The 24,571-nt window shown below is 38.8% G+C and overlaps 1 protein-coding gene across 4 annotated transcripts in view; it reads right to left on the reverse strand.

Annotated features, from left to right (window-relative positions):
• The window catches only part of adamtsl3 (ADAMTS-like 3), a 119,961-nt gene extending 99,741 nt beyond the window's left edge, over positions 1 to 20,220 (reverse strand). For all 4 annotated transcript variants that reach the window (XM_028473929.1, XM_028473928.1, XM_028473931.1 and 1 more), the window contains exon 1: positions 19,937 to 20,220. In XM_028473929.1, the coding sequence (XP_028329730.1) occupies positions 19,937 to 19,993 (57 nt within the window). In that variant the 5' untranslated portion in view covers positions 19,994 to 20,220. The remainder of the gene's footprint in view (positions 1 to 19,936) is intronic.
• Between the last annotated feature and the right edge of the window lie 4,351 nt (positions 20,221 to 24,571).

Here is a 24,571-nt window from a genome sequence, read left to right on the forward strand (position 1 = left end):
CAATTTAAAGAGTAACTAAATCCCAGAGGTGATGGTCAATGTACGTCTAGTCTAGAAATTAAAAAAATGCCTTAATTATGGGCGGAGCTCCTGGAGCAGTTAAGACACGCCCAGTCTGTACTATGAAATCACCAAAGAATAATCTATGCCATGCTAACTATCAACTCAATACTCAATATAACTCTTTATTTACAATTCTATCAATCCAACCTACACACCACAGATTGCCGAGTGCACAGGTGATAGTTTTTAGGAGGGGCGGAGCCTATTTGTGACGTAAGAAGCCACCAAGTGTCCCGAACCACCATTATTGTAATATTTGGGTTTCAACCCATAGAGGGCAGTCACTCTTACATTTTTATGACAAAATGCACCAAATTGAAATACTTTGAAAAGTGGTTTTGTGGTTTAGTTATTCCTTAATGATAAGCCTTGTAAATGTTGTCCAAGAGATACTATACATGCAGTCAGTTTTAATCAAAGGAAATGTAAATAAAGAAAAATTAATCGACAGCAAATTGTGCGTGAAAAGTGGATAGTACGCATGGTAAACCACTAGCCACAGTGAGCTAAAAATACCATCCAATCACTGGTATTATTTAAGTTTCCCCCATTATCAGCTCCGTACAGCTGCAAACACCCAACAACAGATGAGATCCATCACCAAATGTCTGACGCGAATAACCGTGTTATATAGTGAAGGTCTGTGTGCTGGTTGGCCTTGAACTGCATTATTTCGTAATGTGGACGCAGGCCAAGAGTAAAATCACATAAAACACTGAAGCAAACACTCAAGAGAGACCCTTCAAATGGATTTTTAAGTACTCTTGCTTTAAGTCTTAAACGTTACTCAATACTCGCATCCAATTCTTTCAATAACAAAAATGTTAATGGAGCATGGTGAGAAACCTATTAACTATGACTATAAAATGAGCTTTCAGTGGCCACAAGAGCTCATTAAATCTTAAGGCAATAAAAATAAGATATTAAACAGTGGACTGACTTTGGCACCACAGGCTATGATACTCGCAGCCTCTGGTTTCTCGGTATTTCACTCTCATCACTGTGAAAATTATTTCAGGAGTTAAAACCATAGCTGCGAATAATGCATGTTTCACTGTAAATTAAACCAGTAGGCATGTGGTAAGTAACATCTGAATCAATTTCTACACCAAATCTGGTGAATGATTGCTTTAAAGCAGTGGTTCTCAGCCCGTGACCCCAAAATAAAGGTTCCAGAGAGTGGGGACCCCCACTGTACCTGAACGTGGTTGAAAACAGACATGAATATAGAAGAACAGTCATGTGGAGACTGGGCCATCTATAAGGGGGAATAAAGGGGAGAGATGTTTGGGGCCCATCCATAAAGTCAGTAAAATGATGGTCCATTGTTCTATGAATCTGTGATAAACACATTTATTTATTTATCTGAATAATATCCACTAATAATATCCAGGAAGTTCATTATTATGTTCACCATAGTATATAGTCATCTTAAAGACGTAAATCCTTCTTTTAATCAGAAATTAACCTTAAATGGTGTAAAAGATAGCAAAATGGTACTTTAAAAAACCACAGAAATTGCTTGATAATTAAAATAATTTTGGCCAAAAACAGACAGAATATGAATTGGGTAATGGAATTTAAAAATTAATGGAAAGTTAGTTTAAACTGGCAAATAATTGGCATGACAAGTTGGGAATGTGTTTAAATTGAGAAAAAATAAGCATGAAATATGGTAAAAAGAGGTTGAAAGTGACAATAATGGGTGAACAATATGTGACATTAGGTGGTAAAAGTGGTGGAAAGGGTTTATAAGTGCCGAAAATGTCTTGAAAGTGGAAAAAATGTGCAGTAAAGGCATTGAAATTTGATGGCGAAGTGGCAGAAATGGGAGTAATGCTGCAAAAATGCATTGAAAGGAGCAAAAACATTGTAAGAAAAAGTGGTGTTTGGTGTAGTTACAAAAAAAGGGTAAAAATAAGCAAAAATGGGCTCAAATTGCTAAAAAATAAATAAAAATTGTAGTTTCTCGAAGGCAGCTGGCGGGCCCCTCCCAGAGTCTTGTGGCCCTAAATCAGGTCCTGACCTCAAGGTTGAGAATCCCCGGTTCAAAGAATGAGTTTCATGATTTTTCTCACCATTGGAATAGCCAAACTTGAAGCGGCACGCAGCAGCATTGTAACAACAGCTGGGTGTTCCACGATATTAATGCCAAACACGAAGTGGATCAGCGCTGATTCTTCGGTGTCAGACAGACGACTGGGGCATGCGAGTTCACCCAGAGTCCATGAGCCAAGTCGGCTTATTCTGCAGCTCCATTCAACAGCCTGACAAACCCAGCCGCTCACACGCCTGACAATGGCCGACTGTCAGTCACCAAGTATTAACCTACAGCGGAGTTTTTTACAAATCTCTGCGTGTGTGTGTGATTAGTGGCTTCATTTGATTTGTAAAAACCTGAAAACTGACAAGACGGATTCTGTGCATTGAGAGAAAAACCAATCCATCAAAAGTAAAAAAAAAAAATGTTCTTTCAAAGTTATCTCCGTCTGTGTGTAACTCACTCTCTGAATGTAAAGAGCAACGTTCCAATCTGATAGCAAAAAAATGAGAATTTGAGGGAGGCCAAATGTAGAACAAAGCATGAACGCACGTCACCCTACATGTCATAGAATCACATGACATCTGTGCAAAAAAAACCACAACCTTATTCCAGCTGCAGAAAGGTCCTGATCCACAGCTCCAGTCACAGCCCTGCAGAGGAACAGGGTGAGGTCTCCTCTGTCACATCTTTCACTGACCCCATGTGTGGACGCACTGGTCATCTGTCACTGCCTTGTCTTCCCCCTCCTACATACTTGCACTCCAACATGTGACCTGTTTAGTACAGGAAGCCTGACAGCTGAAGGAACCAAGATCCAGGAAAAGGGAGAGGCAGAGGATGAACCCTAAACGCAGAACACAAGGCTGGATGTCCAAAGGGCTACACACGGAACAAAAAAAGTAAATAAATAACGAGGCACAGATTTATGACGTAAACATATCGTTACGTTGTTTGCCGACCTCGTTCCATACGCACAAATTTAAAGCAGATGCAAAGATGAAATGAAAAGACAAGACAGATAAACAGTGGTTCTAGACCTTTTCAGCCCGCGACCCCCAAAATAAAGGACCCAGAGACCAGGGACCCCCACTGTACCTGAAGGTGGTTGAACACAGACGTGAATATTGAAGAACAGTCATGTCATCAATAAGGGGGAATAAAGGGGAGAGATTTTTGGGGTCCATCCATAAAATCAGTAAAATGATGGTCCATTGTTTTATTAATCTGTGATGAACACATTTATTTAATTATCTGAATAATATCCACTGTCATCCAAGACCTTTATTATTTGCGCCACATTATGTAGCCATCTTAAAAATGTAAATCATTGTTTTAACCAGAAATAAAAGAGGTTTAAAGTGACCAAAAATGGTGGAAAAGGGTGATGAAATAGGATTTTAAAAGCCACAGAAATAGGTTAAATGTTGCAAATTGTGGGTAATGGAATTTAAAAGTTTATAGAAAATTTGTTTAAACTGGCAAATAATGGCCAATACAAATCATGAATGTGGTTAAATTGCCAAAAATAAACATGAAATGTAGTGAAAAGAGGTTAAATAATATGACAATAATGGTAGAAAAGATGGTGAAATGGGATTTTAAAAACCACAGCTTTTGGTTAAAAGTTGCAAATTAGAGTGTGCCAAAAACGGACAGAAAAATGGTAAAAAAAGGGTTCAAAGTGTCAATATTGGCTTAAAAGTGGCAGAAATGGAGAGAGGGGGTAATGTAATTTAAAAAGTAGGAACAATTAGTTTAAAATGGCAAATAAATGGCATGACAAATTGTGAATTTGTTAAATTGGCAAAGATAGGTATTAAATATGGTGAAAAGAGGTTAAAAGTAATAATAATGGGTCAATATACAAGATATTAGGTGGGAAACGTGGTGGAAATAGTTTATAAGTGCTGAAAATTCCTTGAAAGTGGACAAAATGTGCATAAAAGGCATTGAAATATGATAAAGAAGTGGCAAAAATGTGAGTAAAAATGCAAAATGCATTAAAAGGAAAAGAAAAAAGTGATAAAAACAGGTAAAAAAATAGATAAGAAAAATTGGGCTCAAATTGTTCAAAAAATATCGTTAGTTTCTTGAAGGCATCTGGCGACCCCCCTCCCTGTGTCTCACGGCCCCAAGGTTGAGAACCCCTGGCTTAAAAGACAACGTTATGTTGGAGCAGGACTTAATTCAGGTTTGCGTTACGTCTCCACGTGGCTGCACAGATGGAAAGTGAAAAGCGACAAGCGAAACAGTTCTGGCGCACTTTGTCAAACATGAACCTGCGTTGTTTTCTTGGTTCAGTTTGGCTCCAGGCGTTTTCTACCAGACTCACCTGCCCTGCACGCTACAGCAATCAGCATTCTCCCAAACCACAAGCTTTGATTCATAAATGGCTTCAGATTTTACGGTTCATGCCTCACTGATTAGCACACTTAAGCAGCTGTCTGTAAAACTAAAGGTTTTGCGAGACCACATTCATATGTGTTGTTTCAATTAGAGCTCTGCTAGCTGGGTCTGGCCTAAAGGAAAATATTTGTTGTCTGCGTAGATTAAGCCTCTGCAATTACAGCCACGTAATGTTTTATTAGGATGGAGCGAGTGAGCAGCGGTGAGTATGAAGTGAGAGGTTGACATTTTTGTGAGCTTGGGGCAAAGGCAATAAATTCCAAACATGGTGAGCAAAAAAAAAAGACTCCTGGCCAAATACATTTAGGTGCAGCAGTAATATGTTTAATAAATGCTGAGTTGGCCGACTGTTTCACTGTAATCATTTAGTGTGATATGGAAAGAATAGCTCGCCTATGGTACTTTAGGGGATTTGTTCCAAAGTCACAATATTTAAAGGGAAAAGGCCTCGTTGTTTGCAGTGTTTGGCTTTTGGGAAGGATTAAGTTTGCATAAAATGCATTTTACATCATGGAAGCCATTGATGAGTGATTCATGTAAAGCTATGTAGCCTTGAGAAATAGAGGGTTGTCTATTACTGTACAAGGGTAAAATGATTCTCAGCTGATTGGAGAGACTTGAACGGGTCATCAGCATTTGTCTGTGCAAATTAGCCATTAGCTCATTAACTGCCAGCCCTTTCCAGAGCAGCCAACCCCATACTGCCAGGCGTTTTAGATGATCTGATACCAGATTTTGAAAGATTAGACTCTCTCGCTTCATCAGAAAAAATTATTTTGTTTCTAGCTTGTTTCATTTTTCCGCAATCAGCAGTTGAATAGAGGCAAGTTTCACACATGTCGCCAGTTTGTGACAAAAAGCTGAGAAAAACGGCCTTTTCTGAAAAACCCTATCAGTGACTTTGAAGCGTTTTTTTTTTTTTGCTTTAGGGACTACTATAAAACTACAAAAACAACACTCAGACCAGGCTTTGGATGGCAAAATTATGATTATTTTGCTATTTAGTTTCAGAGTTGAATGGCTTTCCTCCAAGTCTCTCCCCCGTCATTCTCCACACACGCAACTTCTTCCTCCTCCCGGACATGCCGATTGTTTTATCTCACCATCGCGACACTCTCAATAGTCCACTTAGTTCCACACATGCTCTGATCGAGTGTGAGCTACTGTGAACTGGTGGGAACTTCAGCATCAACTCTTGTAGCGCCATTTTCTGTCTTGCAAACTCCTTTCCTCTCCCTCTGAGCTCTGCTCATCATGGGTGATCTCTCATCCAAAGGTGCGCTGCTGCCACCTACATGTCACCAGTTGGTCACTAAATCATGGTACAAGCTCGATATTCACAGGAGAGCTTCGTCACAGTGTCTCCTAGCAACCCCAGCCGAAAAACACAATTAACGTCTTTAGACGTCTTTGTCAGTCAACGTTACAAAGCCAAAAAACGCCTTGAGTCAATGAGTTAAGGATTCGTTAACAAAACAATTAAGAAATCAGTAATTAATACCTATTTAAAAAGTGATGTGAAATAGATTTATTAAACTCTTGTATGTTTATTAGGTTTTGTGAAATACAAAAGAGCCCAAAGGAATTTTGATGCCATATAAATCTGTTAAGATATTGAATAAGATCCACAAACATAAAGAATGCAAAACATGAGATTTCTACTTATTCATCCAAACCGCCGTAACACTTGGGGGCTTGTCCGGGATCTAAATACATCAAATAATGAGGTAAGTGCAGAAAATGACATGTTTCGACTGTCAACTGCTAGTCTTCTTCAGAGGCGTCTGCTGATGGCTTTTGTCTTCTTTTTGAATAAAATAAATGTCTGAATAAAAGAAATCTAAACACGGGTGTCAAACATATTTTAGTTCAAGGGCCAAATATGGACCAATTTGATCTCAAGAGGGCCACAAATTTTAGGTGGGAAAATGAGCATTTTCAACATTATTCTGCCCTATAAATATATACGTAAAGTAATAGTTAGAGACGATATCCGATCTTTAAACTTACTAAAGTTCGTGACCATTTATTTATTCAACATGGGGAATTTTTTTTTAATAATTTTAATAAAATTGCAGGATTTTGGGAAAAAAAATAAAGATTTCTTTTTTAACAATTTGTAATTAGAAATGATGACTGTCTTCATGTGATGAAAGCGTGGGAAAACTGTGCACCCTGTCAAATATTGTGGATATTCATTGAATTTATGTATTTGGAAGGGCTGAGATATCTACAACTGAATTACTTGGTATTTTTACACAATGATTCATGTTTTCTGTGTTTTGGACTTTATCCTGCGTACCAAATTTGATGCTGTAAATGGCCGGATTTGGCCCCCGGGCCTTGAGTTTGACACATATGCCTTAAGATAATACTCAAAAAGAACTTGCTGGAATTATTACGCGGAAGTCAAAGAAACATCAACGGGATCAGCAGATCCCTCTGAAGAAGACTGGCAGTTGACAGTCGAAACATGTTAGGAGGTCAAAGACAATTTCCTGAAAAACAGAATAAATGTCTGAATAAAAGAAACCGTAACCGAAAAGACACCACGCAGTCAAGAATGAGGGGTTGTCCACAATTCTTTCTGCTTTGACTTGTGCTGTTGCTAGAATATAATTTCGATTTATTTATTACAGACAAAATGAGTGATTCCTTCTTTGGTACAGTGATTGCAGCATATGGGAGAAGAGCCTGTGGGACAGGTAAAGACAGGTGTCTAACCTTCATCTTAACCATAATACCAAAAATGTTGGACACCGTCATCTGAGGGATATAAATGAATCCTTGACATAAATCCTTCTCAACTTGTTAAATCAATCTAAAACTCATCTTCCCATATTTGTCCAACAAACAACCATCATCTATATTTATGATCCGTCAAACCTTCCCTCTTTCACTTACCACAATACCCACCTCTACAAGGTTCATGCAGGCTTCTGCATATTTGGCCCAGGCTGAGTGCTTTCAGATCATGTAATGATTTGCCCCTAAGCATTACTTTCTCATGCGATGATAGAGTAGTTTGTACCTATCCTCCAGTGAGCAGCAGTCGGCCACATTCCTGCTGCGCCCGACTGCCAATCAACATCAGCTAATGCACTGACACACACACACACACACATACAGTATCTCTCATCACATCAGTCTGCTGCTCCCGATGCATCAAGACAAAACATGTGACCTCGATGTTTACTTGTACTTACAAAGCCTGGGAAGCTGAGGGGCATATGTGCTGATCCTGGGCACAAATATTACAACTTAAAACATGATCATTTCCATCTGTACCTCACCGCACACACACACAAACACACTCACTGGTAGAATGTAAACACAACATAACAATTCCTCCCCAACCTCACGACTGTTTCAAATATTATGTTTGGCACTGTATTGTTATTTGTAAAAGACTACATACAGTATTTTTAAAAAAGACTACTTTAATAACTGTGGCTGTTTGAAATGGCATACAAACGCTACTCATACTCGGTCTGACGTCAAAATAAGTATCAAGTGTGTTCACATTAGATAGTATGCAAAGATTGAGTACGCAAGAAATACCCAGACGTACAGTATAGTATACTATAAAGGGACATTTTCAAGGATGCACAATGGGCACACGAGTCATACTCAACCGCCCCATGATGCACTGCGAGCGGAACGTAAAACCGTCTTGGGACCGGCTGCAAGCTAAAAAAATCAAACATTCTCCTTTTCAAAACAAAAGCATCTTTTCTTGCCTTCCATTGGTTTTTCAATCCTTTTGTAAACAGGGCTCTTGTTTTGAAGTTAACCAGATGTTTTGTCAGTAGCACAAAATCTCCAAAATGTCGGCATGAAATGTGTTTTCCGCGAGTTTTATGGATCACATGACCACATGTTGATATTCTACTTGATCAAAGGTGACGAATCAACAGAGATATTTAGCCTCAGTGTGCTTCAGGTTTTTCTTGTTCTAGCTTTGAAATGCATCTTGGGAAACTTGGAAGTATACTTCAGTGGGAACGGTCATCATTTTAATCCTCCTAGCAGTACTTGTAGTATACAGTAGACAGTATATACTCATTGAGTTTGTTTTCTAGTGCACATTTCTTAGGTATAGCAGATGAAAGCTAACCAGTCTGGACACATTTACAGAAGTTTTAAGCTTTGCTTCTGATAAATAAGTTCCATTCCGTCATGTCAAATACACAAACTAAATAAAATCAAAGACATACTGTATATACTGTAAAAATAATCACATTCTCAGTCCTCTCCTCGGACTCCAGTCATACCATGAAGGTGGCTTCATAGGCCACCTGATCACCACAATGCCAACTATTCCAACTATTCCCCTGCAAAACACACAAGACCTACTTTAGCGGTGTGTTATGCCCCACTGAGGTTAAAGCAAAGTGGAGAAGATGGAGAACGACTGCTCAATGTCATATGTGAACTTTTGTCAGGTTAGGTTTGCCAAATGCTTTTCAAGCTGCACGTCCTTCATCAGCGGCCAGGGGAGGGGAGGGAAGGTGATGAAAGGATTCAAACCTGAGTACGACAGATTCAAACAAGCTGCTTGTATGGATGAGACTGCATTTTTGTGCGATGGTACAATTCGGAGTCGCCCAGACATCAAACGGAGACCTCACAGTGTATGATGTCACTGCACAGACAAGGAATGCATGGACCAGGATTCCCCAGTGGCACCACAAATGTAACACACAGATGACTGAAGAGAGCAGCGAACTATGGTCAGATATTCACTGCTGCAAAACATACAAACAATAAGACTGTATACTGTAGGTTTTCTGAACAAAATATAACCCTAAAATAAAGGTTGCAGATGGGTTCACATGTGGGACTAGTAAATCATGGGAAAATACTGCTTACATTTTACAAACAACCTAAAGAATAACAGATATTTACCATCTCAGTCTGTCACGCTTGTAAAACACACCAAAAAAAAACATTTAAAATGCACATGTGGAGGACCACACAGATTTCCCAGCAAGGGGCAGAGGGTAGAGGAGACTGAGCCGGGCCTCTTTACTGGGGTGACTTGGTTGAACTGTGCACTGAGTGTGTGCAAGTGTCAAAACAGTATACTGGACTCCACTAATAAAGGACTTTACCACCACATAAGTAGGGTAAATGCACTTCACAAAACATATGGGCAATATGCAGTGCTCAGGATCTTAGTTGAAAACATTTTGGGACATGAACTAGATAGAGGTTCTGATTTTCCGTTGCAAAATTTCCACAATTTCATCCCAGTTAAACCATTTTTTATTTAAATGTGTGTTATTGTCCCAAAATATGTTGGTATGGGTGTCATATTGCTCTTCCTATTGAAAGCAGGTGAACTCCGTCATTGTTTGCGGGAGAACTGACATTTCCGTCTCTTTGCCCACCCATTTACGGTAAACAATTGTGTGTAAATGTGTGATATTGTCCCAAAACATAAATGTAAGAATATGTTCCCTGTCACATTGCAATTTCAGCATGATTTTGTTGAATAAAATAATTTCAAAGAATTATAAATAACAACAATAGTGCTATTTCTCATTTCTCATTCCATTTTCCGCGATCCTGGAAACTCGAAGGCCCCATCTAGCTTAGTCAACAATCAAACCAACTGCTCTTTATTGGATAGATGGATGGATCTTGGTTTAAAAACAGCAGAAACAAGTATAGCAAACTGTATATTTCAAACTTACATTAGCACAGTCGAGTATGTTTGACAATAATCCCATTACATTATGCAACCCAGCCAACACAATTATGGAAACAACTCAATGACCCAGTCATTTTACATTTTTTTATCCATTATTTTTGGGGGGGCCAACAATTACAAACTGCCAGGATGTGAAATACACAATGTCAAGTAGGGGTGTTGAAAAAAATCGATTCGGCGATATATCGCGACATTCTCGAATCGATTCTCTATGCATCCATATCAATTTTTATTTATTTAAAAAAAAAAAGAAAAATTATATCCATTTTTGTTAACCTTTATTTAACCAGGAAAGTCTTTTCCACTGCAGGAGACATTGTAACAGCACAAAGAAGTGCTCTGAAACCTGGGCATGTTGACCATCTTGTTTTTTTCAATAAAATCAAAATAAAAAGTACTAACTTTCTGCATTTATTTGTTGTTCTAGGGGCATATACCTCAGATAAATTTCACTGAAGTCATGTTGCACTAAGTCAGAGTTGGTTTAAAAGCCACAGGCAGATTGTATGTTATTTTTTATTTCAAGTTGTTGGCACATGGCATGTTAAAGCCAATGTTTTGAGTGTAAAATAAGCCAATAAAATATATTTCATACATAATGTTCCCATGAAGGTGTAGAAATTTACAGATTAGTTGTTTCTAAAAAGTCATATAATTTTTTTTTTTTCAAATCGCAATAATTGTCTTATACTTTAATATTGGGATGTATCGTATCGGGATACGAATTGTATCGCCAGATGCCAGGCAATACACACCCTAATCTCAAGTAAAGGTAATTTAGCATTACCATGTAGAATGAAACAATGCTAAGGCAACAAAAAGAAGTACGGTATAAAACAACAGTCATTAAAAACGTATTATTTCAAGTCAGACACTTTAAGATACAAAACATTTTAATAAACGGTTCAAACAAAAACGAAAATAGTTGATATAAGGCCCCATAATCATCATCAGCCCTTTCCTAGTACTCACTGCTTTATGCAAATACTTCTCAATATTGTCCTAATTAGCTCATTGGATACACACTTGGCTTTTTCCAAGATGACGATCCTGAAATATTGCACAATTCTTACTCAATCATGTTTACTAGCTTAGCCAATAGCTCGCTAGGTTGCTAAATCCCTTCACAAGAGATAATTAGCGAATTGTGATGGACTCTCTCCCCTGTAGCGTGGAGAACTCGGCTCAAAAATATGCAAAATTTTGTGCCGGCCACATTTCTTGTCTACATCAAATGCATTTCGGCTTTTCAAGTCATTAGAAAAGAAAGTCAGAATCAATACACTGAAAGCGAAAGACTGATTAAAAATCATTCGTAGTCCAAGTGCTGAAGCAACTTTTAATAGAGATTGATCAAATGAGAAAAGACCTTACTCCGTTACCTTGTTTTCATGGGAACAAAAAGGCACCACAATCATATAAAAGACCTGTTCACCAGATTTGCTTGATAACCTGCTGATTAATTTACTGCTGTGGACGTGAACTTCCTGATAGTACGTCATTTGTAATTGAGTCTCTGGTGTTTAGTCGTAGGCGGCTCTTTAGCATGTACTCTAAGCACATGGGTCCACGAGGAGGGAAACAGATGTGAGAACCCCAGGAAGCATCATTAGCCCCGCAAACATTAACCACAGCAGCCGGCGAGACTCCCAGTCAATCATGCTTCTCCTGGAATCAGCCATCAGTCTATTCCGCACTTAATCCAAACTTTTCTCACACTTGTGTGCAACCTTCTCTTCCCTTGAGGAGTGATGTCATTGAGGAGCAATAACGAGACTCGTTCTCACATACCAGCCATCCAGTCACTAAAACTGGAATTACACCATCTCCATTAAGTCCAGGAAGCTACACTTGAAAAATTATGTTTTCAAATTCTCATTCTGTGCCGCTGGCTTTGTTCTTTGTTCTATTTCTTTTTGCTCAACAAGTATATTTCACGCAACCCATCCCAACACACTCAATCAATAAAGCTCCTTTTCCCTTTTTCTTCAGACACTTGTATGTCTGTGTGTGTCCCTGATGTGATCACTTGAATCCCCAGCAGTATCACATCATTAATAATCCATTTATTTGTTTCTTTAAAATGGGCCATCTTAAACCTTTGGCAGACTTTCTGGTATTTTAATCTAATTAAGTGTAGCTAGGTATTTCATTGTTGCCAAAATGTTTACTGTCCAGGTTCTCTGATTTCTTGATTTGTGTCCAACCTGGCTTCTATGCAACTGCTGACAAACCTTCTAAGCACTCTTAGACGTACACCTCTTACCTGACCCTCACTTCTAATTATACACGAGAAGAGGAGCCAAATTGTTGCTTCTCCACTCTTGTTAGCACCGCTCCCCATTACTCCTACTGGAATCCCACCGTGGTACGGGTTTGAGGTCAAGGCCAGGCCAGAACATAACAAACGGAAATCAACCCATGTGCTCAAGCCAGAGTCTCTGCGTCTTTTTAGATCAACCACGGGTGTGTTTTTGCGAAAATATGCAAGCCAGATGATTCACTGATGGCCCCAGCTGCCGCATATGAAGTCTGAGGCCAGGAACACACAACAGGATAAAACAACAACGCGCAATCGAGCTAATAGACGGGGCAAGGGATCACTGCAGATGGAGCTTTAGATGTTTCATCAGTGGAACCAAGAGCCAGAGGCTTGGCTTTCAAGCTTTAGCGATGGCAAATAAATCTTGTGATCAAGGAACAAATACTTTCATTGGGAAAGTAGAGCAGGAACAAGTGGGCAGTCACAAAAAAGATCCAAGAAAAAGAGCGAGTTATTCCCCGTGGAGCTCCAGCACAGCACAGAGGCTAATCCTGATGAAGTGGACTCTAAACGTCCTTTTGCTGTAATGTTGCCATCTGCTGGCAACTCATGATGAAACTGAGACAGCCGTTTCAATCAGTTAGTAATTTCATGATATCATCAAATCTCATCACTTCTTCCTAATATCGTTGTCCGAACAGAAAATCCTCTTGTTTAGTCCTTGGCATGACAATTTAACATGATCACACTGAGTTATGTCTTTTACTGGCCCAGGCTACTCTGAACACTCACATTGCATCGTTTCTGTATCAGTTTCCAGTAAATCTTGGAGGTGAAACGACATTATTCTCCCAATCATATCTTTTTACTTTTCACATGGCCTGTTTAGTTCATCAGCGCCTGATGACAAAACAATTGTTTGACGTTTTGTGAAACATGTTGTTTTACTTTTTTTTGTTTTTTTGCCCAGAGTTTGGGAATAACAGTGGGGCCGCTCAAATTTCTCTGTGCTGAATGCAAAACAGGTTTGCAGGATATCTAGCTTTCCAAAGCCTTTCCAAACTTTGACTTTCTGAAGTCTCCAACAAGCAGGGTTGGACTTAGTAAACCCTTGTTTGTAGATTGCCTCAAACTGAGCTGTGCTTGCTGTTTCTACTTTTCAAGCTCAAGTTTTAAGTGGACCAAAGCATTCAGGGCAAAAAACATGATGCTACTAATCTTCAAATGAGAATAAAATTTAGCCAAACAAGGATCTAGACCTAGAGGTGTTGAACTCTTTTAATTTCAGGGACCGCGCAAGACCCAATGTGGTCTCACGTGGAAAACAGGAATTATAAAGAAAACCCCTACACAGTAATGTTTAAGATGTAAAGCAGATTCTTTTTTATTTGCAAGTATTGATTTACATGGATTAATATGAAGGTAGGGGACAAACGTGGCAAATTCTTGTTATTTTCTTTGTTTAAAAAAATTTGTGTTCGGTCTATTTGATATCAAACTGGGAATAATGTTGACCATGATATAAAATGAGCTTGACACTTCTGGTATATTGTCTTTATTGTGATTTTCACTTTGGGCAAAATAGGGTTGGCTTTGACTCAAGTCTGGCACCACTGAACTAGACAACAGGAGTATCCCTATCCGATATTGATATCAGATGTTGGTTCGAAATCAGCAAAAAAAAGTATCAGATTACATATAAAATTTTTAATATAAGCGCTCCGATACAAGAAAGTCCTTTCTAGACTCGGCTCCAGCAAGATGACAAGTGTTCTCTGTTGTGAAATATCACTTAACCAAGCCTTTTCTGGCATTTCACACTACAAAATAAGTGATAAAAGTATGTATGATTCACACTGATATTGTACCGGATCAGTATCGGTATCGACCAATAGGTAAGGTCGCAATTCCAGTATCATATCGGAAGTTAAAAAGTTGTATCGGGACTAGCCTTAACACAAGTCATGTGCCCAGTGAGACCAATGAGTGATAGTCTGCATTGGGTTACATATAAATGGTAATGCCTGATTTCAAATTTCTGATTTGATCTCAAGATTTTTCTGAAATGCCATCTGATAAAATAACAACTGCAAATGTCAAGATTTACAAAAAAAAATGTTACAAACATTTAGATGCTAACCCACTGCACCAACTGGGTCATTCTGTAGATTTCACACAGAACGATCTTGTTCTGCAGGAAGTGTCCTTCAATGGTCTGCTCAAAACGCAGAAAGCTACATCCTTTTGCTCTAAACCTTAAAGGGTAAGCAGCAATTGTTGAAATATTAAGGGTTCAAAAAAGCATCATGTTCCACCTGCACAGGAGAATACCGCAATCATGACAAGATGTTCGGTGGACAGCTTGAAAAGGAAAAAGAAGTCTGTGGATACTTTGACAAATCATGCAAATGTGCGTATTGGTGCATTTTTTTCCCCTTGGATTACAAGTATTAGTGCACGCACACATGCTTCTACACAAAACAACGCTCAGTCTCACTCCACAGATTAGGCCCAGATGGGAACAATGACAAGAGTATCAAAGTTTTTTGCAGTGTAACTGAAAACACTTGGTCTTGTTAACGCACTCCAAAACCTCGCTTCATCCATCCATCACTGGCCAGATGTTCTGTGAAGCCTTTTTTCTTTGCGTTTTAGGAGTTGCCGAGCCCCAATAGCAACTCCCACTCTCCATTCCACTTGCATCCACAACAAAGCCACTTGTGAAAACGACTGTGGTCTCTCTGATCAAACCATCAGCCCTAGGAGCACAAATTCCAGAGAGCGATGTTGTTGTTGCCGGACACACGCGCGGGACTATTTGCACGCCATGACCCCACTTAATCCTGCTATTAGAACTCAAAGCTTCCCAATCCCAAACACTTGAAAACACTCTACTGGCTGCAGTTAGAGTGGGAGTATCTCCTTGAATAAACATCAAAATCGGTTGCTGTTGTGGTTAATTTCCTTCTGAATTCCAGCTGAGTAATTAGAGGAAAGGCATGCAGGAAAGTGAGTGTTGTAGCCCTCCTGTGTGACAAAGTCTGATTATATCCATCAAACGCTGAAGCCACATACCGCATAATTCAACAGCAATACTCCAGAGAGTCATGTTTTCCACTTCAGTAGATATCACTGTCACAGCCTGTTTATTTGTCTGTGTTTTATCTGCTGCGCTAAAGAGGGTCTTATCTGTGGAATTTGCCTCCATCTGTTATAGAAAAACAATTGATTGATTTAAAAAAAAAAAAATCCATATTGGGAGATGGTAGAGGGCAAAGGACCAGATTATGTACAAGACATCCAACAAAACAAAAGAAAAAAACCAAGAGGAATAGAAATTAAATCAAAAAGCAGATGAATAAATATAGACTTTCTTGACTCTCTTATTGCAATAATTGCTGTGAGATGCTAAAATCTATCCTGGCTGCCATTAAGTAGGACATCTTAAACAAACACTTTGTGGCAGTATCAATAGGTTTCGACACACACTGCAACATTTAAGTCTTTATCCAGAACCAAAAGAAAGCCTTTCTGGAAATGATCATTCTTTCCCTAAACAAACCAGTGGAATCAAGCGAGGTCAACAAGACCCTCCAAGAATCACTAGAACGATGTCATGTGTCACCCACAAAGAAAAGGCCTCATCCATTTAGGGGTTGGAGCCACAGGCCATTTAGCCCCCACTAACACAAATCACACAAGCACAACTTCCAAAAGCCTGTACACAGAAGTCAAGAGTTGCATTCTTCTGCCAAATAGTAATACGGAGGCTCCGACCCAAGAGCACGGATGAAAAGAAAAGGCCACTGCAGAGTCCAGAGACCCTGAGAGGCAGCACTTGTTGGCCCCTGATCCCCCACAACCCCCTCCTCTCCTCCAAAGGAAGCCGAGCAGAGTCAGCGCCGGTGTGTGAGAACAGGGAGATCTGAGTCATCCCAAACAGCCAGAACGTACACAGTCTTCACCTGAACCGCAAGTCTTTTTTTGACAGACTATTCAGAGCCTCACGGACCCGTGCTAAAATGATCAATTCTTCTAGTAGAGCACAACCTGCCCCGTAAGAGACCAGATGTCCTTTGAAGCATGATTCATTTAAAACATGGAAAGACAGAAAATATCATTTGTTTATATTTGAGCAGCTGAATCAAACAATGTGTGCAAAGCTTCTGTAAAATGTCACAACTTTTTTTTTCCTACATCCCTATCTAACACGTAACCTCAGCTGACCAACACTGGACATTGGCTGTGTTCGAAATGGCATACCAACGTACTACTCATACTAAGTCTGACGTCAAAATTAGTATGTGGTGCGTTTCAATTCGATTGCGTGGAAAGATTGAGTATGCGAAAAATACCCAGATGTATACCATATCAGAACATGTTTTAAGTAGGCACGGTGAGCCCCATGATGCATTGCGAGTCGAACAGAAAATCGTCCTGGGTTCGGCTTCAAGCTAAAAATCAAACATCTCATTTTCAAAACAAAAGCATCTTTTCTTGTGTCCCATTAGTTTTAAACACTTTTGTATAAAGCTCTCGTTTTGACGTTAACCGGATATTTTGTCAGGAGCACAATGGCAGGTCTCCAAAAATTTCCAAAATGTCGGCATGAAATGTGTTTCTGTGAGTTTTATGGACCAAATGACCACATGTTGATATTCTACTTGGTCACTTTCTCGCTTAAAATGCTTTCAGAACTTAGAAAGGTGGCGAATCAACGGAGATATTTATTCTCATTGTGCTTCGGGTTTTTGTCGTAGGTTCGAAATGCATCTTGGGAAACATGTAAGTATATTTTAGTGGGAATGCTCATCATCGTAACCATACTTATAGTCTATAATAGAAAGAATATACTCATTGCGTTTGTAGTGCATAGTGCGGGGTATGCCATTTCGAACACAGCCAAAGCGTCGAAATCCCGAATCATCTTAAAGCGCTTGAAGCACCTGTCGTGGTCATTTACTCATGCCGACAGTGGCCAAGTGTCTCTGTGGTTTGAGCACTAAAAATGCCATGCACACACCAAACAACTGCTTTGTGCTCTATTTAAAAGCACTCTTAGCTCTGCAGGAAAAAGAGTGGCAGCAACCAAGTGTTTCATTGGTGATTAGCGTAGCCTGAGGGCTGTGATTTATGGAGTTTGTTTGGCCGTAAAGGTGTTTGACCTTTTGAAGAATGAACACGTCATTTCTCTTTTAAATGTCAGGTATCGGTTTGCAAGACTCGTTTGGTCCCAAAAAAAAGAAAAATAAGTTGAAAAATGAACAAGCTCAATAATGAATAATTAAACACAAAAGTCCCATTTTACTGATTCTCCATTGTGTTATTTTTTCTTCTTCTCTACCATCAATTCACGACTGATTCCAACATGACATCACCTCATACTTACATCCTTTTCACATTCCTCCATCCTTTATTCCACACGTGAATCTAAAACTGTGGCCTGTGGCGTTGCAGCACTTGCAGTAAGAAGCATAAGAAGGTGTTTATTGTCACAACACTTAGTTTACAATTTAGGAAAGTTTCTGCTTTCTTTCCAAAAGAATAGAAGACACATTTGGGAACCACTGAGCCTCATATTTACTTAAATTCAAGTGGGAAAATTGTATTAACTATAGCAGGGATAAAGCCAACAATTATCACCTTTTTTTTTTACACAGGCTGACACAGAAACTGGTAAGGAAAATACCAAAATACACTGTCAAAAGTTAGTTATTATTCACTAACTACAACAAGTTATTTGTTTCTTTTTTAAAAAAAAGAAGAAGAATGGGTAATGCCAGAGGAAATTGAAAACTATTATATAAACAAACTACCTGGGGCCAAAATTTAAATCCAACAGCACAAATTAACTGCAATATTTAAAGCGGTAATGCATTTTTGTGGTAGAAAGGAAATAAGTGGAAGGAGAAAAGCAGCTCATCACTTTCTGTTATGCAACTCAACAGTAATCCAGGGATTGAAAGAAAAACTAAGACTTTAAAACAAACTAATGGGCCAGAAATGGATCTCTCATAAACAATCTGTTGTTATTGTTTTCCTGTGGGGAGGGGGAAAAGTAATTCACACACTAAGGGGGCATGTTTAGACTCATATTAAACTAACAGGCATGTTTTCACATGGGTCACAATTCATGCCGGCAATGGGAGAACATGCAAACTCCACATAGTAAGGTACCAGGTGCTTTTTTTATTCTCATTTTTAGTTTTTAACATCTTTTGGCATATTCTTCTGTTATTTTTGTATATTTTGGCATTCGTTTTGCTTATTTTTCTGCAATTTTGTATATTTTCTGGAGTCATTCTGTGTATTTTGGATGTTGTTTTGTATATGGTTTTGTATATTTTTCTGTGATTTTATGGGTTTTTTTAATTAATTTTGTGTACTTCTTAGTATTTTTTGTATATACAGTTCTGGTTTTGTATCGTTTTTATAGTATTTTATGAGTCATTTTGTGTATTTAATTCATGCCGGCAATGGGAGAACATGCAAACTCTACATAGTAAAGGTACCTCAGGGGCATCAAACTCATTTCAGTTCAGGGGACAAATAAGGAGCAGTTTGATCTCCATTGGGCCACAGATTTTATAAGCGAAAACAAGTAATTTGAACATTATTGTGCCCAATTTTTCACTTCTATGTATACATAACGTGTAAAAAATGTAAGAAACCGACCATATCCAAGCAATAAGTGTCAGATATCAGTCCAAACAGGATGTTCACTTTAAATTTCCTAGATTTTGTGACAAATTTCTATTTAATTACAGAAAAGATGATGTAATAAATTGAGGAAAATTGAAGGGTTTTGTAAGAATTTTGAGGGTTTTTTTTTTCTTTAACTGTTTATCATTCAAAACAACTGCAATCATGAAACATAAGCACCAGGAAAACTGTGAGCTCCGGTGTAGTGTAAAATAATCCCACGCGTGAAAGTTTCCTACGCACTGCGTAGTAAATATTTACACGTATACTTTCAGTATTTTGCTACCTTAAATTTTCCTACTATGATAAACCCAAACCCTAAAAATTAAAGGAAAGATTCTCAGCTTTTTTCAACATGACCGACGTGCGTGCGCAGTTCGCCATTTGCGCACGATTACTGTCGATCGTAGGAAACTTTCGCGCTAGGTTTATTTTACACTACACAGGCAAATATTGTTGAGTTTGATCTACACAATGATTCGTGTCATTTTTATTTGTTCCTGCGGCCCGAATTAGATGCTCCAATGGGCCGGATTTGGCCCCCGGGCCATGAGTTTGACACATGTGCGGTACCTGACGCTGACCACAAAATATTTACACACAAGTGTCATTGCTATCAGAGGTAGTCTACAACCTGCAATGTGGAGGTTAAACTATCCCTTACTGGAATTAAAAATGAATGTGTTTAAAGTAATAAAAAAAATAAAATGTTTTTTTTTCACAATAAAAGGTGGGACTTTACCTTCACACACACAGCCAGGAGGACCAGTCCAGTTCTGCACAAACTACTCCCACTCATCTCGGAAGCAAGTGAAGTCTGGGAAAGTGGTGAGAGAGAGAGACAGCTGAGACACTCTGAACCGGTGCCGGTGCGTCCCGCTCACTGCGCTGCGCTGCGCTGTGCTCCGGTTCACCGGGGGAGGGAAAAAGAAAAAGAGTCAGCTGTAGGAAAGTATTGTAGACGACATGGCACTTTCAACGGTCGCTTTTTGGTTCCACCAGCAAACACGTTGCTGCTAAATTTATGTTTGCGCACCAGGAGCGCGTCAGGAAAAGGGTCTCTCCCACCTTACATTCTTAAAGAAACACGATCCCAATGGCCGGTGCTGCTCTGCAGTCAGAGGATGCTCTGTTTACACCTACCTACAGCACAGGGGCCACTAACATGTGAGGGCCACATTATCAACATGTCAGCATTTGGAATAATGACCAATCTGAGCAAAGAGATTAGACTATTTTTGTTGTTTCGTGTGTTTTTGAAATCATTTTGTATACTTTTTCCTCATTTAATGTATTTTTGTCATCTTTTTATATTAATCTGTTGTTTTGTTTTTGTTTTTTTGTTTATTTTGGTATTATTTTTATGTATTTTTTTCTGTAATTCTGTCGATTTTTCTCTCATTTCATGTTTTTCTTGTCTTTTTGCATATTTTTCTGTTATTTATTTTTTGTATGTGTGTATTTTGGTTATCCTTTTGAGCCTGTACTGCAAAGCTGGATAAGTATATGATTTTGAATCATAAATCGTTTAAAAAAAAAAAAAAAAAACCCTCAAAATTTTTGTTGTTTCATGTGTTTTTGAAATCATTTTGTATACTTTTTCCTCATTTAATGTATTTTTGTCATCTTTTTTATTAATCTGTTGTTTTGTTTTTGTTTTTTTGTTTATTTTGGTATTATTTTTATGTATTTTTTTCTGTAATTCTGTCGATTTTTCTCTCATTTCATGTTTTTCTTGTCTCTTTGCATATTTTTCTGTTATTTTTTATTTATTTATTTTTTGTATGTGTGTGTATTTTGGTTATCCTTTTGAGCCTGTACTACAAAGCTGGATAAGTATATGATTTTGAATCATAAATCGTTAAAATAAAAAAATTAAAACCCTCAAAATTCTTACAAAATCCTTCAATTTTCCTCAAATTATTACATCATCTTTTCTGTAATTAAATAGAAATTTGTCACAAAATCTAGGAAATTTAAAGTGAAGATCCTGTTTGGACTGATATCTGACACTTATTGCTTGGATATGGTCGGTTTCTCACATTTTTTACCAGTTATGTATACATAGAAGTGAAAAATTGGGCACAATAATGTTAAAATGACTTGTTTTCCGTTAGCAGGCTTCACCGAACCAAACATTCTCCATCAGAGATCCCCTGTACTACGAGACAGGATATAAAAAAAACGTTCACGGAGTGTTTTCAGCCTGGCGACGTGCGCACTCCTGTCAAGTGACAGGGGTGGAGATTGCAGTTGTCCGACCAATCACAAACACGTAGAAACTGTGGAGCAAATTTACGTCACAATTGAGGATTACTTCTTTAAAAATATGAAGAATTATAATCCATAATTCATCCTCCATCACACACTGGGATGAGAGCGCATTATTTCACTGTAGAATGTTCCTGCTGATGCTTTCTGCGTGACTATAGCGTATGCATGAATGAATGAGTTCCGTGCACCAACCAGGATCTTCTAACAATGCGCAGGTCATTTTCCAAGAGAACTGATTGGTCAGGAGGCGGGACTTCTTTACTCGCTCAGAATTTATCCAACAACAAAACCTGGTCTCGACCAGACTCGGGGGGTCAGCCTAAGTTACCATGGTGATTTAGCGCGGTGAGAAGAAGTTAGCCAGCGTCGTAGTACAGCACACACTGAATTTGCGCGATAAGAGGAAATCCAGTTTCGTAGTACATGCCCTTTGTGTGCGTTTGGTGTTATTTTGTGTTTTTGAGTTCATTATGTGTATTTCTTATCTATGCCAGATACATGGCTAGTGCTACACCAATGTGTTCTGTGATACCTGATTCATGATGTCGGAGAGTGGCCCCTAAAATCTAGTCCCTAAACCCGAGGCTCATATATTTCTCAAGTCACTGACATACAATGTTGACATTACATTATTGTTCGTAGTTAAACCACTATTCATTAAATGCTTCACTGCTGAGGAAACACTATTAAGGCCGAAATGTCACTCTGATGCCTCAAAACACTGCTCTATTTTTAACCTTCCTTCTAAAAATCACATACCCATGGGCTTCAGCTGGAACATGTGCTTTACGCCCATGGAGGATTGGGCTTCTTTTTTTTTTTTCACAGCTTTAGATTTCATCACAGTTATGAAAGGCATAAGCCTTACGATTCTGGCTAAACTGCCAACAAGTGCCATTTAAGGTCAAGAAGAGTTTTATCAGTCAGAGTATGACTGTTTGTCAACTGAGGTCAACTAGGCACATTTTTACATTTAAACCAGGGGTGGGGAACTCCAGTCTTTGAGGGCTAGAGATTTTTAGGTGTCTCCCTGCTCCAACACACCTGGTTGAAACCAAAGTGTTGTCATCAAGCTCTGCAGAAGCATGATAACAAGCCTTTTATTTAATTCAGGTATGTTGGAGCACGGACACATGTAAAGGTCTCAGGAATACGGCCCTCGAGGACTGGAGTTTCCCACCCCTGATTTAAACCAATGAAATATACAGTTATCTCTTGTTGATAATAGTGCATCACACTCTCTTGTGGCCTTAATAAAAGTACATTATCTTAAGGTCTTGCGTACTTTGACATTAACCCTACATTTCTCCAAATTGATGAACGTCTGGTGCTTTCTGTTCTTGGCTCTCAAATACTCCATAACATGGATGTCTTCATATCCTGACCCCACAGAGGACATGCCTGTCACTTTAGAAGCTGCACAGAGTCCCCATAATAACAGCATTCCTGGAGAATGTCCCCGGCTAAGCTCAAAGACCAAAGAAGATCCCATTTGAGAGCTGAAGATCATCAGCGGTATGATTGGAATGTACGACACAAATTGCTGCCTGACACGCACGCTTTGATTCCACCTAATCTCAATTAGCACACTGAGGAGAAGAATGTAAATGTTTATATCCCACAGAAGATGAAATGTGGTACTAGCTGCTAAAGTCACTGCTTCTCCACCTCAGAGTCCAGTAGCTCCTTAAAATTCTAAGCCTTGCCGGCTTGTGCCACTCAAACAAAAGTCTTTCAAATGAAGAGGACGTCCATAGTTGAACTTTGGCCCTACCACGGAACCTTGAGACTAGTATGGCAACCCCTAAAAGTCAGAGCAATACCTCTCCAACATGAATAGTTTGCGTTCACTGCGGCTGGTGGTTGTCAGCTAAACTGCCATCACTTTGACGCAGAATCAATCCTAGACGTACTTTTTGCATCGATGGCATGTTTTTGTTGTTTGCTCAGCAGATTTTATAGGGTTTTTTTTTTTGAGTGGGTGGACAAATAGGAGCCTGGGGTAACAACTAATGACTATCTTTAGCTAAAGATCCTTTTGTCTGAATGCAATGAAAAGCCTAAAAAGCTCAAGGACGCTTCAGGACCCAAATTAAAAGACACCGATGGTAGTTCAAGCACTCACCATACAAGTATGACTTTTACACAGGCAAAGAAGGGCCATGGTATGTAAGCTACAGTACATGCATTGGTTTTCCTAGCTAAACATACTTGCAGCAGGTCAGTAGCGGCCATATGAGTACTTCAGTTGTGTCCCTTTAGCTGACACCCAACATAGCTGTTTGATCAGTTTTATTTGGCCTAAGAGTCAAAGAGCTGCTTGTCACATGTGTTCAAAGAGAACGCAGGAATTTACCAGATAGCTTTAGCCTGGGAGAGAAAGTAGCTCGTTCTTATACTTCAAAAAAAAAAAAAATGTAAAAGAAAGCTGGCACAGTATAAAAAAAAACTAAGCTGATCTGAAACCAACAGATCCAAATGTGAAACTAGAGAGACTATTTTGGGAAGTACGCTAATTGGCTTCCGAAAGAGAGGACGTGGATTTGATGATTCATCCCACTCGTGTGTGTTCACTTTGGCTAGGACGGGACAGAGCAGTGCTTTTGGCTCGCACATCAGAAAAAACACCTCAAATAAAAGCATATTTTGTTCCTTTTAGGTTTTCAAGCACAACTTGCTCCTTAATGAGCTCACTGTAGCTGTTTATCCTGTTTGCTAAGCTAATGCTAAGCCATAAAAAAGCACACCAAAACAATGTAAGATTCATTAAAATGTTAAAGCTGCTTCTCACAAATATTTTTTATTAGGAAACATCAAAGTGTATGCCTTATAGATTAATGAATCAACATCATTTAGCTTATCGTAGCTGTTTCTCCTGCTTGCTAAGCTAATGCTAAGCTAAGCTAAAAGCACAACAAAACAATTTAAGACTTACGAAATTGTTAAAGCTGCTCGCCACAATCACTTCTTATTAGGTTAACATCAAAGTGTACGCCTCATAGATGAATGAATCAACATCATTTACTACAAAAAGAAAGGGGAAAAGGTTGAAATTACAGCTTGAAAGTTTCTATCTTTTCATTTGTTTATATTTTTGTGAGTG

This window comes from Gouania willdenowi, chromosome 18, assembly GCF_900634775.1.
Source record: "Gouania willdenowi chromosome 18, fGouWil2.1, whole genome shotgun sequence".
Lineage (NCBI taxonomy): Eukaryota > Metazoa > Chordata > Actinopteri > Blenniiformes > Gobiesocidae > Gouania > Gouania willdenowi.